General features: G+C 45.8%; 1 protein-coding gene across 1 annotated transcript in view; it reads right to left on the bottom strand.

The window, feature by feature from the left end:
- Nucleotides 1–673: 673 nt before the first annotated feature.
- Nucleotides 674–14,129, bottom strand: part of TGM4 (transglutaminase 4) — a 32,026-nt gene continuing 18,570 nt past the window's right edge. The window contains exons 7-15 of the mRNA XM_082193025.1: nt 13,177–13,284; nt 11,855–12,029; nt 10,829–10,967; nt 10,422–10,525; nt 8,830–9,081; nt 7,186–7,488; nt 4,955–5,124; nt 3,059–3,195; nt 674–1,511 (exon numbers count right to left, since the gene is read on the bottom strand). Coding sequence (XP_082049151.1) covers nt 1,370–1,511; nt 3,059–3,195; nt 4,955–5,124; nt 7,186–7,488; nt 8,830–9,081; nt 10,422–10,525; nt 10,829–10,967; nt 11,855–12,029; nt 13,177–13,284 — 1,530 coding nt within the window. The 3' untranslated portion in view covers nt 674–1,369. The remainder of the gene's footprint in view (nt 1,512–3,058; nt 3,196–4,954; nt 5,125–7,185; nt 7,489–8,829; nt 9,082–10,421; nt 10,526–10,828; nt 10,968–11,854; nt 12,030–13,176; nt 13,285–14,129) is intronic.

Raw genomic sequence — 14,129 nt, 5'->3', positions numbered from 1 at the left:
GGGACCTTGGACCATGGGAATTGGCTACTATGGTCATATACCCTCTAGCAATGGATTTCCATTCTTCCCCTTCCATCCTTTTTTTTAAAATTAAAACCAGGAAAAATCGAGGAATAAATGCAATTTGGGATTCAATATTTTGGCAGGAGCTATCTCCCTTACATTGAATAAAAGTGCCTTACTCAGGTCCCCAGGCCATTTTATAAAGCTTTACGGTTTTACAGAATACCAAGGTTAACTGACCAAAGCTTCTAATCTTGCCTTCCCCCTTTCCGAACCCAAATGAATTTGGACACTGTTCTGTTCATTTATCGGAGAGACTTTTAGGCTTGAGCCCAAGAAGGTACTTCACACCAAATGAGCTTCTTGATCTGAGATCCAGTGTTTACATTTCTAGGTGTATTTCCACCTACTGTGAATAGCTCAGTTGAAGCCAGCAGAATATCCTGCCTTAAGCGAAGTATCTTAAGTATTTTGCACAAGTGGCACCTCAGCTGTGTTGAAAGTGCTCTTGTGCATTAAACTCATCATGTACTGCAATATTGTGCAACCAATGACCCCAGTGTTTGCGTGAAACCAGAAGTACGTCTTAAATAAGAAATGCATCTGTTCTGGAAGCTAAAGGTGCCTTCGTTTCAGAGGCTTTAAATAAATGATGGGCTGGGAGCCAGCATGCAAGAAAATATTTTTTTATTTTCACAAGCAGACTGTGCACTAGCCTATTCTATGCAACTAAAGAGTGTGTACATTTACAAATCTCACGTGTTCTATTTTTTGCTCTTTGTACCTCGTTTTCCGACTTCGACTGTGTAACAGTACTTATTAAAGAATCAATATTTTCATCTCACACCTGCTGTTTTGTCTTTAGTTGCTGGTGGTTGTGATGATCTTTTTACCCCTCTGTATTTTGGGGCTCAGTTTATAGCTGCACTAGTTTGCTGTCACATTTGTAATGTACTGCAGTTGGGCCTACAAATGATGTGAAGTAAGAAAATGGCAGAAGTAGCCACATACGCCAAAAGGAATAAGAAGTCAACAAGGATTGCTGACGTTACACAAAGCTCAGACGTGCAGGCAAAAGGAAAACAGAGACAGCTCTAACCCACTCCAGAGTTCACAGATCATGCTTTTAGTTACGATAAGCTGCTAAATCGCCACACATGCAAGAATAGATTTGAATAATCTCTATTAAATTCCCATTAGCTAGAATCAAAACAGCTTAAGCCACTTTAAACTCCCTTAATATTGCATTTATGTCTCTCACTCTCCTATGTTTGGGCACATAATCAAGACTTCAGGCAGCGTCAACAAGGCTCTTTCATTGCACACACCGCCACTGACAGCGCCTGATGGCGTTTTGGAATGACAGCTACTCTGTGATTGAAATAATCTTTTCCGCAGTTATTCCTTTCAGCTGGGTGGAGTTCAGTTTGGCCACAATCTTCTTCAGCCCGGCTCTCCTTGGGGCGCACACAATTTTTGATTTAAAGATTCCACCCGGCGCTATGTCCCTACAAAGGATTAAAAAATAAAATGACCAAGAGTCACATATCATAGCTCTATGTGTGCTAGATTCCTTGGGGGAGTGTATCCACAATCAAAAGCCCATGTGAAGGAGCTCCTACACAAGTAGGATTGCCCTTTTGGTGCTCTCCTCGAATCAGGAGAGGAATGAAGAGGAAAATGCCTGGAAGTGGCTTCATGAATTGCCAGACTTACAACACTGGGCTTGGTTGGTAATGAGGTGGGCAAAACTGATTGAGGGCTCCACGTCATGCCTACCAGCTACGTGGCAACCACAACATGGTGTGCATGAATTGTGTGAGATATTTGTAGATATGTGGATCTGTCAAACGGGGTACCTTCCAGTCTAGGAAAGGATGAATGAGAGATGTTGCATTGAATAAAAAAGATAAAGGACCCCTGGACAGTTAAGTCCAGGCAAAGGCAACTCTGGAGTTGTGGTGCTCATCTCACTTTCAGGCCAAGGGAGCCTGTGTTTGTCCACAGACAGCTTGCCGGGTCATGTGGCCAGCAGGACTAAACCGCTTCTGGTGCAACGGAACACAGTGGTGGAAACCAGAGCACATGGAAACGCCGTTTACCTCCGCACCACAGCAGTACCTATTTACATGCTTTCTAACTGCTAGGTTGGCAGGAGCTGGGACAGAGCAATGGGAGCTCACCCTGTTCTGTGGATTTGAACTGCCGACCTGATCGGCAAGCCCAAGAGGCTCAGTGGTTTAGACCAGGCATGTCCAACAGGTAGATTGTGATCTACTGGTAGAACGCGGGGTGTTCCTGGTAGATCTCTGGCCCCTCAGTGTTCCCCTCCCCTTCCCCCCCCAAAAAATGCTCAACAACTTCGGCTTTCCCAAAAAAGCTCAAAATGTTGGCTTCCCAAAAAAACCTCCACAACTCTGGCTTCCTAAAAGAAGCTCAACAACTTGGCCTTTCCAAAACAAGATCAACAGCTTTGCCTTTCCAGAAAAAGCTCAACCACCTCAACAACTCTGGCAGATCACTGCCAGTTTTTTTATGTTGTGAGTAGATCGCTGGCTATTGGGAGTTGGACGTCCCTTGTTTAGACCACAGCACCACCTGCATCCCTTTTTAATGGCTGTATGCAGCTCAAACAAATGATCAACAGTCTGGCTAGTCTTGGAGAGATGATGCTAGACAATTCCAACATGGCGGTTCTTTGGCTCTTAATGGTCCAACCTCCTGTTCTCACAGGGAGCATCCAGATGCCTTTGGGAAGATGCAAGCAGGACCGGAGGGCGACAGCATTCTCCCCTCCTGCAATTCCCAGAAATTGGTACCGAGAGGCATACTGCCTCTGATGGAGACAGAACATAGGCATCATCTTGATAGCCTTGTACTCCATGAATTTGAGCAATCCTGTGAGTGATTACTGCAATAGAAGGGGGGACGGGGACTCTTACAATTTGAAGTTCTAGACTGAACTTCTCCTTTAAGGTCCAGGGGAGGAGGTCAGAGAGACTGCCAGCAAAACAGTGCACAGCATGTCGCCCCCTTTTAGCTACATGCATCTTACCCTTGATCAAACGTTTCCATCGTAAAGATGCCAAGGCCTTCCACGTGCAGTTTGCAGTTTTCCAAGGGAATGCACAGGGTGTTCTTGAAAATAAACGCACAGGTAAAATCCTGGTTGATCTTTGCAGTGTCTGCCATCTGCAAAAGAAAGAAGGGCCGCTGAAGAACGGATTCGAGATGACGAAAGGAAACGTCAAGTGCATGCAATCCATGTTCATGTAAAAGCAATAGTAAGGTTATGATTGTGAATATTCACCATCCACAGACAGGTGCTGAAGGCACAATATTGCAGGGAAAGGGAGATGGGTTAGGGTAGGAGAAAAATTGTGGGGAGTTCAAACCATCCCCTTGCTTGTGTTACATTAATTTTAAGGTCTCAAATATAGAATATTCATAAGTGTACACATATCTAAATATATGAACCATGTGTCTGAAATAGTGTGGGGGAGCAATCCTGAAGCCATTTTGACTCTCCCAGTGACCTCAAATATTCCTCTGCAGTAAGGGAGGCAAATGGGGAAAGCCTTCCCATTTGTGTTTTTTTGCTTGCAAATCCTTTCTTAAGAGCACATTTGTGTATAAATAGGGTAAGCCTGTGACCTGGATTCAGGAACTAAAGTATTAACCATCACAAAATCATGGCCAGACTGGCCAGGTAATACAATCAGTGACCATTATCAGGTATCCTGGCAGGCAGGATTTCTGCTGTAGACCACCTCCTTCTGTGATGTCTTTCTGCTGTAGACCGCCTCCTTCTGTGATGTATGTATGATGTTTTGGGGGGGGTGGTCTTGGGCTACAGGGTGGGCAATTTCAAAAGTCTATATATGGGCTTGCACACCATTGTCCGGGGTTCTCCTCCCTCCTGCGTGTGGTGAGTGGGACCCTGTTGCGACAGTTCCTTTAATAAAGATCAGGCTTACTAGCCGCTTTGCTTCTCAATATATACTCTGGCTGGCCTCTGTTTTCTTCTACCAATAAGAAAGCCACTTAAGGACTCTATACAGGCTCTGGAATACCCCATAAGGGAAAGGGAGCGCTTTTTCTTATAACACTTGCCTTTCTTTCCCCTCCAGTCACCCTCCTGGATGGCCAGGTAAGTATTGTAAGTGTGTGATTTCCTTGTTCTGACAATGTATAGATGCAAGGTCTGCTATGGAAGGGAGTTCCACTGGTTTGGGGAGAACTGTAACCTAGCAGACGTCAGTTCCTAGTGGCCATTTCTGGGACCTAGACTGACCAGGTGCACTGAGCCACCGTCACTCCAGAAGTAAAACTTGGAATTTATTATGGGTCTTGGGGCCACAACACACTTCCTGAGCCCAATTCCTGCCCCATCTGAACAGATGAGGTAAGTGGAGCCCTAAGGCAGCAGTGTTTGCCCTGCTAGCTAATATACCACATTTTTCGCTCTATAAGATGCACTTTTCCCCTTCTAAAAAGTAAGTGGAAATGTGTGTACGTCTTACGGGGTGAATGCGGGCTGTGCAGCTATCCCAGAAGCCAGAACAGCGAGAGGGAGCGCTGCACAGTGCTCCCTCTCGCTGTTCTAGCTTCTGGGATAGCAGCGTGAAGCGTGTTCAGGGCAGCGGGATGAAGGCTCCCCTGCCCTGAAGAGGCTTCACGCGGTTATACCAGAAGCCTGCACAGCAATCCCTCTCGCTGTTCTGGCTTCTGGGATTCAGAATATTTTTTCTTCTTCTTTTCCTCCTCCAAAAACTAGGTGCATCTTATGGTCTGGTGCATCTTATAGAGCGAAAAATACGGTATATAATTCAGTGGAGCCCATTCTCCATTCACCTATTTATTTATTTATTTTCTCCTTCCAGCTCATCTGCTCTTGGGTTTTACATAAACTGACCACCCTGCACCGAGCTAATATTATTTAACTTCTTACCTCCACTTTCAGAGGTGGGTACTTGAAGGTTAAAGACAGCTCTTCTGTGAGCTTCTCGTTCGTTTCTTGAACCTCAGCAATCATGTTGACCCTGACCAGAAGTTCATCTTCTATTGACATCAGTGCTTTCAGGTAAGCATCAACTGCTATTTTCAGAGGAATGGAAATAACTGCACCAACAGAAAGAAGAGACAGCTAGGAAGAGGAACAATGCAGAAGGAGGAAGCCCGCGGGCCTTGCATATGGGATGGTGTTATCGAGTCACAGTTATAGAATTTTTAGAGATGGAAGGGACCAGACGGATCATCTTTTTTGCCCAACTTGGAGCTCAAACCCATTTTCAGAGTCGTGAAAAAATAAAATCAGCACTAGTTTCCTCCTTTGTGTTGAGCCCACCCCCTCCAAAGCTGGCTGATTGATGCCCCAGGCTAGCCAATAGAGCTGACTAGCAGCCTCTTCTGAGTTGGGCCAAACTCTTACCAATGGCTCTAAGAAGAAATGTTTCCTAGAGCAACAGCCTCAGCCCCTTCAAAGCTAAGAATTTGTTGCTATCTGTCCCCACCTTCCTTCCTTTTTTGTTTTGACTGGGTTTCTACATTTATCCTCCTCCTGGCAGGCAGAAATTCAGCAGGTGGGGAGCACTGCCTTTCAGGATTGTTGCTGGATTGTTTGCAGGTACTGGCAGCTTCCATTTGATGATTGTAATGGGTCGCTTTGAAGTCATTTCTTTACCAGGTAAAGCACCGTATTTTTTGCTCTATAGTATGCACCCGACCATAGGATGCGCCTTGTTTTAGAGGAGGAGAACAAGGAAAAAAAATTCTCCCCCTCTCTGCTCAGCGCCCCTTCAGCGAAGCGGCAGGAGAAACGGAGCCCCTTCCATTTCTCCTCCCGCTTGGCTGAAGGGGCGCTGCGCAGCTCTCCATCTCTGCTGAAGCCAGGAGAGTCTTGCTCTCCCGGCTTCAGCAAAAGGAAGCCGAAGCCTTTGGAGCGCGGAGGGAGCGCTCCCTCTGTGCTTCGGAGGCTTCGCGTTGCTATCGCTGAAGCCAAGGAGCCTGTATTCGCTCCATAGGACGCACAAACATTCCCCCTTAATTTTTGGAGGGGAAAATGGAAGGGGCTCCGTTTCTCCTGCCGCTTCGCAAAAAATACAGTAATCTTTAGCTTCCCAATCCCGCACACACCCCATCCTGTCCCTTATTTTGCCCAAAGGTGACAACCCTATTCCTCAGTGCCTCCCACTTCCAACTGGAAAACACTACAAATAAACCAGTGAGAGAGTGAAAGACCTGGAGAGAGAAGGGATTTAGCTACAGTGGTAGAGCCTTGTGCCTGCAGAAGAACCTAGGCTCATTCTCTGGCATCTACAGAACCCTGCCAGAAACCCTGCAGGACCACTGCAAGTCAGTGTAGACCATGGGTAGGCAAACTAAGGCCCAGGGGCCGGATCCGGCCCAATCACCTCCTAAATCCGGCCCGCCAACGGTCCGGGAATCAGCATGTTTTTACATGAGTAGAATGTGTCCTTTTATTTAGAATGCATCTCTGGGTTATTTGTGGGGCATAGGAATTCATTCATTTCCCCCTAAAAAATATAGTCTGGCCCCCCACAAGGTCTGAGGGACAGTGGACTGGTCCCCTGCTGAAAAAGTTTCCTGACCCCTGGGTGTATTACTGAGCTAAATATAAAAGGTAAAGGACCCCTGGACGGTTAAGTGGTGACTCGGGTTGTGGCACTCATCTCACTTTCAGGCCGACGGAGCTGGCGTTTGCCCACAGACAGCTTTCCGGGTCATGTGGCCAGCGTGACTAAATGGCTTCTGGCGCAACGGAACACCGTGACGGAAACCAGAGCACATTAAAATGCCGTTTACTTTACCGCCACAGCGGTACCTATTTATCTACTTGCACTGGTGTGCTTTCGAACGGCTATGTTGGCAGGAGCCGGGACAGAGCAACGGGAGCTCACTCCGTCACGGGGATTCAAACCGCCGACCTTTCGATTGGCAAGCCCAAGAGGCTCAGTGGCTTAGACCACAACGCCACCCGCGTCCCTTTTGAGATAGATATACCAATGGTCTGACATGGCATAAGGCAGTTCTCAATGTTCTAACTCTGCAAAAGGAGCTCTGTACATTGCTCAAAACAGCTCTCCTCCTGTAGGGAAGTGGGCAGTGATCATGGCATCAAAAAGCACGTGGTTTAGAACAGCCGTTTTCAGGTATACACACCTGTCTTGTCTTTTGTTTGGACAGTCTGTTTGATGGTGGCAAGGCTGGCCTCGACTTTCCCAGTATATGATTCTAACTGGCACGATGCTGCAAGGTTGACTGTCCAGGCACCTGCAGACTCGTTGGTTATAATAAGATTCAACTCAATCGGCTGCCCCGGCCACAATTCTTTCTCTCCTTCCATTCCAAGTTTCAAGTTAGCCTTGAGGGGTTCAGGGGGAGGTGTCACTTCACAGATCCCCAGATTGTTAGACTGCAGATAGGAACAAGCCGTCTCCACAGCTTTCCTTTCCTCTGGACTCTCTGCAAAAACAGGAAAGCGGGGAAACAATTGACCATGGCGTCATTGGAAACATTTTCCGTTGTCAGCTGCATGGCATGGCCAGAGCAAAAATATCCTTTGTTTTTGTTTTGGTCAAATATAAAGAGCATGGCAGGCCATGTTCACTCTCTCAGGATGAAGACATGGCGTCTGAATCTCTAGCCAAAATATTTTATGAGTGTGTATAATTTCTGACTAAGGGCACTTCAAACACTACCTGTTAGCCAGGTTTCTGTGAAGTCTAGAGGATGGCAAACCGAAATTAGTTACCTGACAAGCATGAGATATATGGGTTTCCAAACCTGTTTGCCTCATGAATCCATTACATTTTAGGTGTACACTTTGCAAACCTGAAGGTTCTGTTTTGTTTGTTTTACTCGTTTAAGGCAAAAAATGCAACCCATTTCTGAGACTGAGGTTGAATCCTGACAAGACAGAAATACTGTTTTAGGGGGACATGGGCTGGCAGGTGTGGGGGACTCCCGGGTCCTAAATGGGTAACTGTGTCCATGAAGGACCAGGTGTGCAGCCTGGGAGTCATTTTGGACTCATAGCTGTCCATGGAGGCGCAGGTCAATTCTGCATCCAGGGCAGTTGTCTACCAGCTCCATCTGGTATGGAGGCTGAGACCCTACCTGCCCGCAGACTGCCTCGCCAGAGTGGTGCATGCTCTGGTTATATCTCGCTTGGACTACTGCAATGCGCTCTACATGGGGCGACCTTTGAAGGTGACCCGGAAACTACAACTAATCCGGAATGCAGCAGCTAGACTGGTGACTGGTAGTGGCCACAGAGACCATATAATACCAGTCCTGAAAGACCTACATTGGCTCCCAGTACATTTCCAAGCACAAAGTGCTGGTGTTGACCTTTAAAGCCCTAAACATCCTCGGTCCAGTATACTTGAAGGAGCATCTCCACCCCCACTGAGGTCCAGCTCTGAGGGCCTTCTGGCAGTTCCCTCACTGCAAGAAGCAAGGTTACAGGGAACCAGGCAGAGGGCCTTCTCAGTAGTGGCACCCGCCCTGTGGATCGCCTTCCCATCAGATGTCAAGGAAATAAACAAGTATCTGACTTTTAGAAGGCATCTGAAGGCAGCCCTGTATTGGGAAGTTATTGATGTTTGATGTTTTATCGTGTTTTTAATATTCTGTTGGGAGCTGCCCAGAGTGGCTGGGGAAACCCAGCCAGATGGGCAGGGTATAAATTGTTATTTATTATTATTATTATTATTACCCAAGAAGCCTCCATCTGAAATTACTAGTCCGTGTGGAAAATAATCATTTCCTCCCCTGACAGAAAATACTTTGTGTTTTGGTCACCTTCAGGAAATTTGTATTGGCCTGTGATGTCTTCACGAGTGTCCTTCCCAACAGCTTTGGTGCTGATGCTCTTCCCTATTACTTTGGTTTCTTCACGCAGCTTGGTGTATGTTTCCTTGCCATCCACATTCTTTACGAGCCAAAAGACTCTGTCTGCATTCACTTCAGCAAACACAAACTTGGAGTCATAGGGAAGATAGACTTCTCCCTTTCTGATTGCATTTACTGGAGTAGGGCCACACTGGTAAATCCCTGTAAAAAACACACACATACACAACCTACACCAGCTGTTTTACTATTTGTATGTTCACCCAGAATTCCCAGAATTCAATGACAGCTAAATAATAGCAATAACTAATCTAAAATCGCAGCTCCTGGTGTGCTATGTTTTCAATTAACCTTCACGGTCATTTGCAGGTCTTTGTCACCTGCAGTTTTGCGTCTATGAAAATACTTGGATCATGTCAGGAAGTCCATAGAAGTTGTCTGTTCTAAGATTATACTGAGCTGGGTCTCAGCGTGGTAGAAAAGGTGGATATTAGAATATGTTGTTGGGACACACCACTGTACCACATTTTCATAATTCATGTGACTAAACAAAACTTCTTGCATGGAATCATATGGTGTATTGGGTTGTGAATTCAATTCTGACAAATCCCAAATTCTGAGACAAACTGGGTGACTTTGGAGAAATTCAGTGATCCATGCGATGGTCACCTCCAGGCTTGACTACTGTAATTCGCTCTACGCGGGGCTGCCCTTGAAGCTGTCCCAGAAACTCCAGCGGGTGCAGAATGCTGCAGCGAGGCTCCTCACGGGGTCCCTGCCATGGGAGCATATTCACCCAGTGCTTTACCAACTGCACTGGCTCCCGGTGGAGTACAGGGTCAGGTTTAAGGTGCTGGTTTTGACCTTTAAAGCCCTATGCGGCCTCGGACCCTCGTACCTATGGGACCACCTTTCCTGGTATGCTCCGCGGAGGACCTTAAAGTCCATAAATAACAACACTTTGGAGGTCCCGAACCTCAAGGAGGTCAGATTGGTTTCAATTTGGGCCAGGGCCTTTTCAGCACTGGCCCCAACTTGGTGGAACGCTCTGTCACAAGAGACCAGGGCCCTGTGAGATTTGACATCTTTCTGCAGGGCCTGCAAGACGGAGCTGTTCTGCCTGGCCTTCGGCTTAGACTTATTCCAAGATGAATCAAATGCACTCCAAGGCATCTGCAACTCACTAAATCTGTTAGCTAAACTTCAGGGCCGCCTTGAAACTGCAGCAGTCCAGAGAATTCAAGACTGTTTCTTTAAAATTGTTACGTGTGCCCAAGCTCTCCATATAATGAAAACACCAGAAGAGAAGATGAGAAAGAAGGGGGGTTTAGTTTTGGGACTGACAGCTTTAATTTTCCACCAGGAAATATTCATACGTGGTATTTTCAAATAAAAACACTGAACAAATCTCTTTACTTCCAAACTTTAAAGAGTTCCCTTGCTTGCGCATGCACACCACACACACAGCACCTGTCTGTCTGAAATTTGGCAGGCTTCATCTGCACAGAAGACATCCATTCCTGCAAATTTCAGCCAAGTCTTACCTTGGCTCTTTTCCTGAGGGGTGGCATCAATCGCCTGCCAGCCATCAAAGCCCTTTGGTAAGTCCGGCCTTTTCATCCAGACATCGTTCCATACGTGGAAGTTCCTGTATTCAGTCAGGTTTCAGAATTAAAATCAAAAATTATCATCAGCTGTACTTTCATGATCAAACAGATATTAGAACTGGACAGTATAGGAAGGCATAAATAGTAACTGGCCATCGATTTAACAATTCAGTGTAATCTGATGAATTTCTAGGCATCTCAATATATGAAACTAGACCAAGGATGGGGTGGAGAGGATCATATTAAATGCAATAAGGGTTAGGCTCTCAACTTGCTCCTTACAACCATTTTTTCCCCACGAGTGGGAATTTCAGAAAGAGTTAGTAATCTGTAGCGATGATTACCAAATCGAGTCTGTTGTCAGATTCTCCATTTTTCCTCCACTTTCATTCAAGTAAATGTCAACTTTAAGATTTTCCTCTGTGTCGTGAGCTGAAGCAAAATTGGTCACGCTCCTGGCTGGAATCCCCAGGCTGCGCATAACTGAAATACAGAGAAGGATGTCAGCTCTACATTCACTTGGCTCCTTTCAGCCACACTCAACACCCATTAGAGTTCAGAATTTAATCAGGGGAAATATTCCAAGGGATAAGAATGAGCTCAGTTCCCAGAAGGAGATATGAGGTTGGGCTGGAATAGGAGGGCAAATGGTGCCGTAATCTCAAATGTGCAGTTGTGCAACAGTTTGAAGACCCACAAAGGTCTTCCTTGCTGCTGTTGGGCACTGGGGAGGGAGTTGGCAAGAGTGGATCCCTGCTTGTTTAGTGGCCCATCTTATTTCATTGTTTGTTGCCCACCAGGTCTGTGGAGCTGGCAGCAGGCACCACCATGAAGGGAAGGACAGGAAGAGATGTGTGTGTATTTGAGTGAGAAGCAGAGACGCTTGCGTGTCTCTGACCTGCAAATGTGCAGCAAGTGAGTCCGTGTGCAAGAGAGATAGCAATGCGGCTACCTTGTATATTTTTCCTGGTACAAGGGAATGATCCCCTTTGATCTCTACAATCAGGACCAGTGGACATAACTGACTTGTCACAGAAAGCATGAGATAGTCCTTGGGTTAATGGAACAGTAGTAATGGTATACTATGTGCAGTTCCCCTCACAGCAGCCATTTTGTGGCACAACCTGGCAGCCATTTTGTGACTGGCGCCCACAGCACTTCCTCAAAATTTGAAATGTGCCCACTGGGGTCCAAAAGGTGGGCGACCCCTGACCTAGTGCAACACCCCAAGATATTAGTGGGGAGCCTGCAAGCTTGGTTTGAGGGAAACAGCCCCACTCTTATTTATTGTATTCTATCCATCAAAAGCAGGCTGCTCGTGAAGATGGAGGATTTGGTTAGTTGAATTCCCTCCAAGATGCATGCCTCACCTGTGGTAAGCACTCCAGAGAAAACCCAGCACTGACCATACAAGACACTTTTTTTGGTTCTGTAATACTGCTGCAAAATGGGGGCACTTCCTGTCCAGGCTAGAGGCGGCGTACCACCAGTATATTTCCCTGACCAGCTTGCAAACACCACTCCACGATCATCCTCGGAGTTAACCTAAAAAACAAACGAAGATGGCAGAACCATACAGCAAAACTCCTAAATGGCTTTGTTTACCTGAAGGAGTGTCTCCACTCCCATTGTTCAGCCCAGAAACTGAGGTCCAGCTCCGAGGGCCTTCTGGCGGTTCCCTCCCTGCGAGAAGTGAGGTTACAGGGAACCAGGTAGAGGGCCTTCTTGGTGGTGGCACCCGCCTTGTGGAACGCCCTCCCATCAGATGCCAAGGAAATAAACTATCTGACTTTTAGAAGACACCTGAAGTTTTTAACGTTTGATGTTGTGTTTTAATTTGCTGGAAGCCGCGCAGTGGAAGTGATATACAATGAATTGGGGGGGAAATGTTTAAAATAACATTTGTCGAAAAACCAGAAGCTTTTTTACTAGGAATTACATGTTCTGACATTTCAAAAGACCAGAAAAGACTGTTTATATATGTGACAACAGCTGCAAGGATACTACTAGTCCAAAGATGGAAAGAACCAGCAGTCCCAACTAGGGAAGAATGGCAAGCCAAACTGCTGGACTATGCTGAAATGGCAAAACTGACTGGGAGACTCAGGAATCAAGAAGATAACGACTTTAAAAAAGAACTGGGAAAATTCATAACTTACTTAGGAGACCATTGTAAACAAATAAAAACATTAGCTGGACTTTAAAAATGACTTTCAAAGAAACGAAAGACATGGATAATTTAGAGAGATGAAAACTGTGGAGAACGTAATGATATTTAGCTTTTAAAAAATTATTTTAAGGACCCATGCAGGGGGATGGGGGAAGTCACGAGATTCAGAGAATCTCATATATGGATATTTTAAGAGTTTTTTCTTTTTATTATTTTAAATTTGTTCTTGTGAAAACGAATAACAAATATTTCCGAAAAAGAAAAATGGGGGGGGGGGGAAGCAAGCCGTACAGAGTGGCTGGGGTAAACCAGTCAGATGGGCGACATATAAGTTTATTATTATTAATTAATTAAATTTCTACCACTGAGCTATAGCTCTGGAAGGCCACACACTCCCTTTCTCTGTATTATGCTATGGCCACAACAGGTGTACAAGGCATGATCTGAAGGTATTGGTTCAGATTTCTTGTCCTAACCCCAAAGAATCCAATCTTGAGTTAAAAGATACATTTAAGGACTTACCAATGCTGACATGACCCTGGAGATGATCACGGGATCTTTCTTCGCCTTTGGTTTGAGCTGGCTTTTGTCCAGAAGGTACATGCAACAGTCCAGAACATCTTCCTCAAACTGTTTTGAGACAGAAAGCAAAGTCTTACATTTAAGCTGTGCACCGCAGGAAAAACAAACTAACACATTTTCCTTCAATTAACACAGCATAAAACTGCTGCTGAGATGTCAATACGTCATACGCAAACTTCAAATGAATTCAATGCTTGCGAAATGTGCGGTGTTGACATGCAGAAGGAAAAATGGGACTGTCTCTGAAATCATTGCTGCTGTTCGGCAGTGAATGATATTTAATTGGCGGCCTTGGCAGAGAACAGCGGTGTCTGGAGACAGACAGCAGTGACCAGAGGAGAAATGACTGCTGGGAGGAGTACAGAGAGAAGAAATGCCATGTTGCATCCGTAGCTGTTAAACCAGATGCTTTCATCTGCCCCAGCTGCAACGAAACATGTCCCTCCCGTATCAGTCTCTATAGCCACACCAGGTGCTACAACTCTCCAATGGTTTGACTTCACCCCCCAAAAGTAGGTTGCCATTGGGGGCCGAGGGCTCTTCTTGGATTTTTTAAGCATTAAAAAATAACAATTGCCCGAACATTTTGCAGATTGACCGAAAATCTGCCCAGATAGCATTTTGCAGCCAGATTCCTGGGAAAACCCAGACATATGGCAGCCCTACACAAAGGCATACTCCTCCATTGTCTCTTGAGGCAGACGGATGCCAACAGATGCCTACATAAAGCATTTGAGACACACAACATCTATGAATTTATAAAGGGGTCTTTTTTTTGATGCACAAAATACAGCAGTGCATCACACAAATTCTGTCTCTAAAGGCTTTCGAAAAGCCTGCTGAGAATTGTTGGGTGTATGTCAGTATGCTACTGCCCTCCACTGGTAGGAATA

Source organism: Podarcis vaucheri (assembly GCF_965113315.1).
Source record: "Podarcis vaucheri genome assembly, chromosome: 12".
Taxonomy (NCBI): Eukaryota; Metazoa; Chordata; class Lepidosauria; order Squamata; family Lacertidae; genus Podarcis; species Podarcis vaucheri.
The sequence above is the reverse complement of the archived record's forward strand: the minus strand, read 5'-3'. Positions and strand labels throughout refer to the sequence as shown.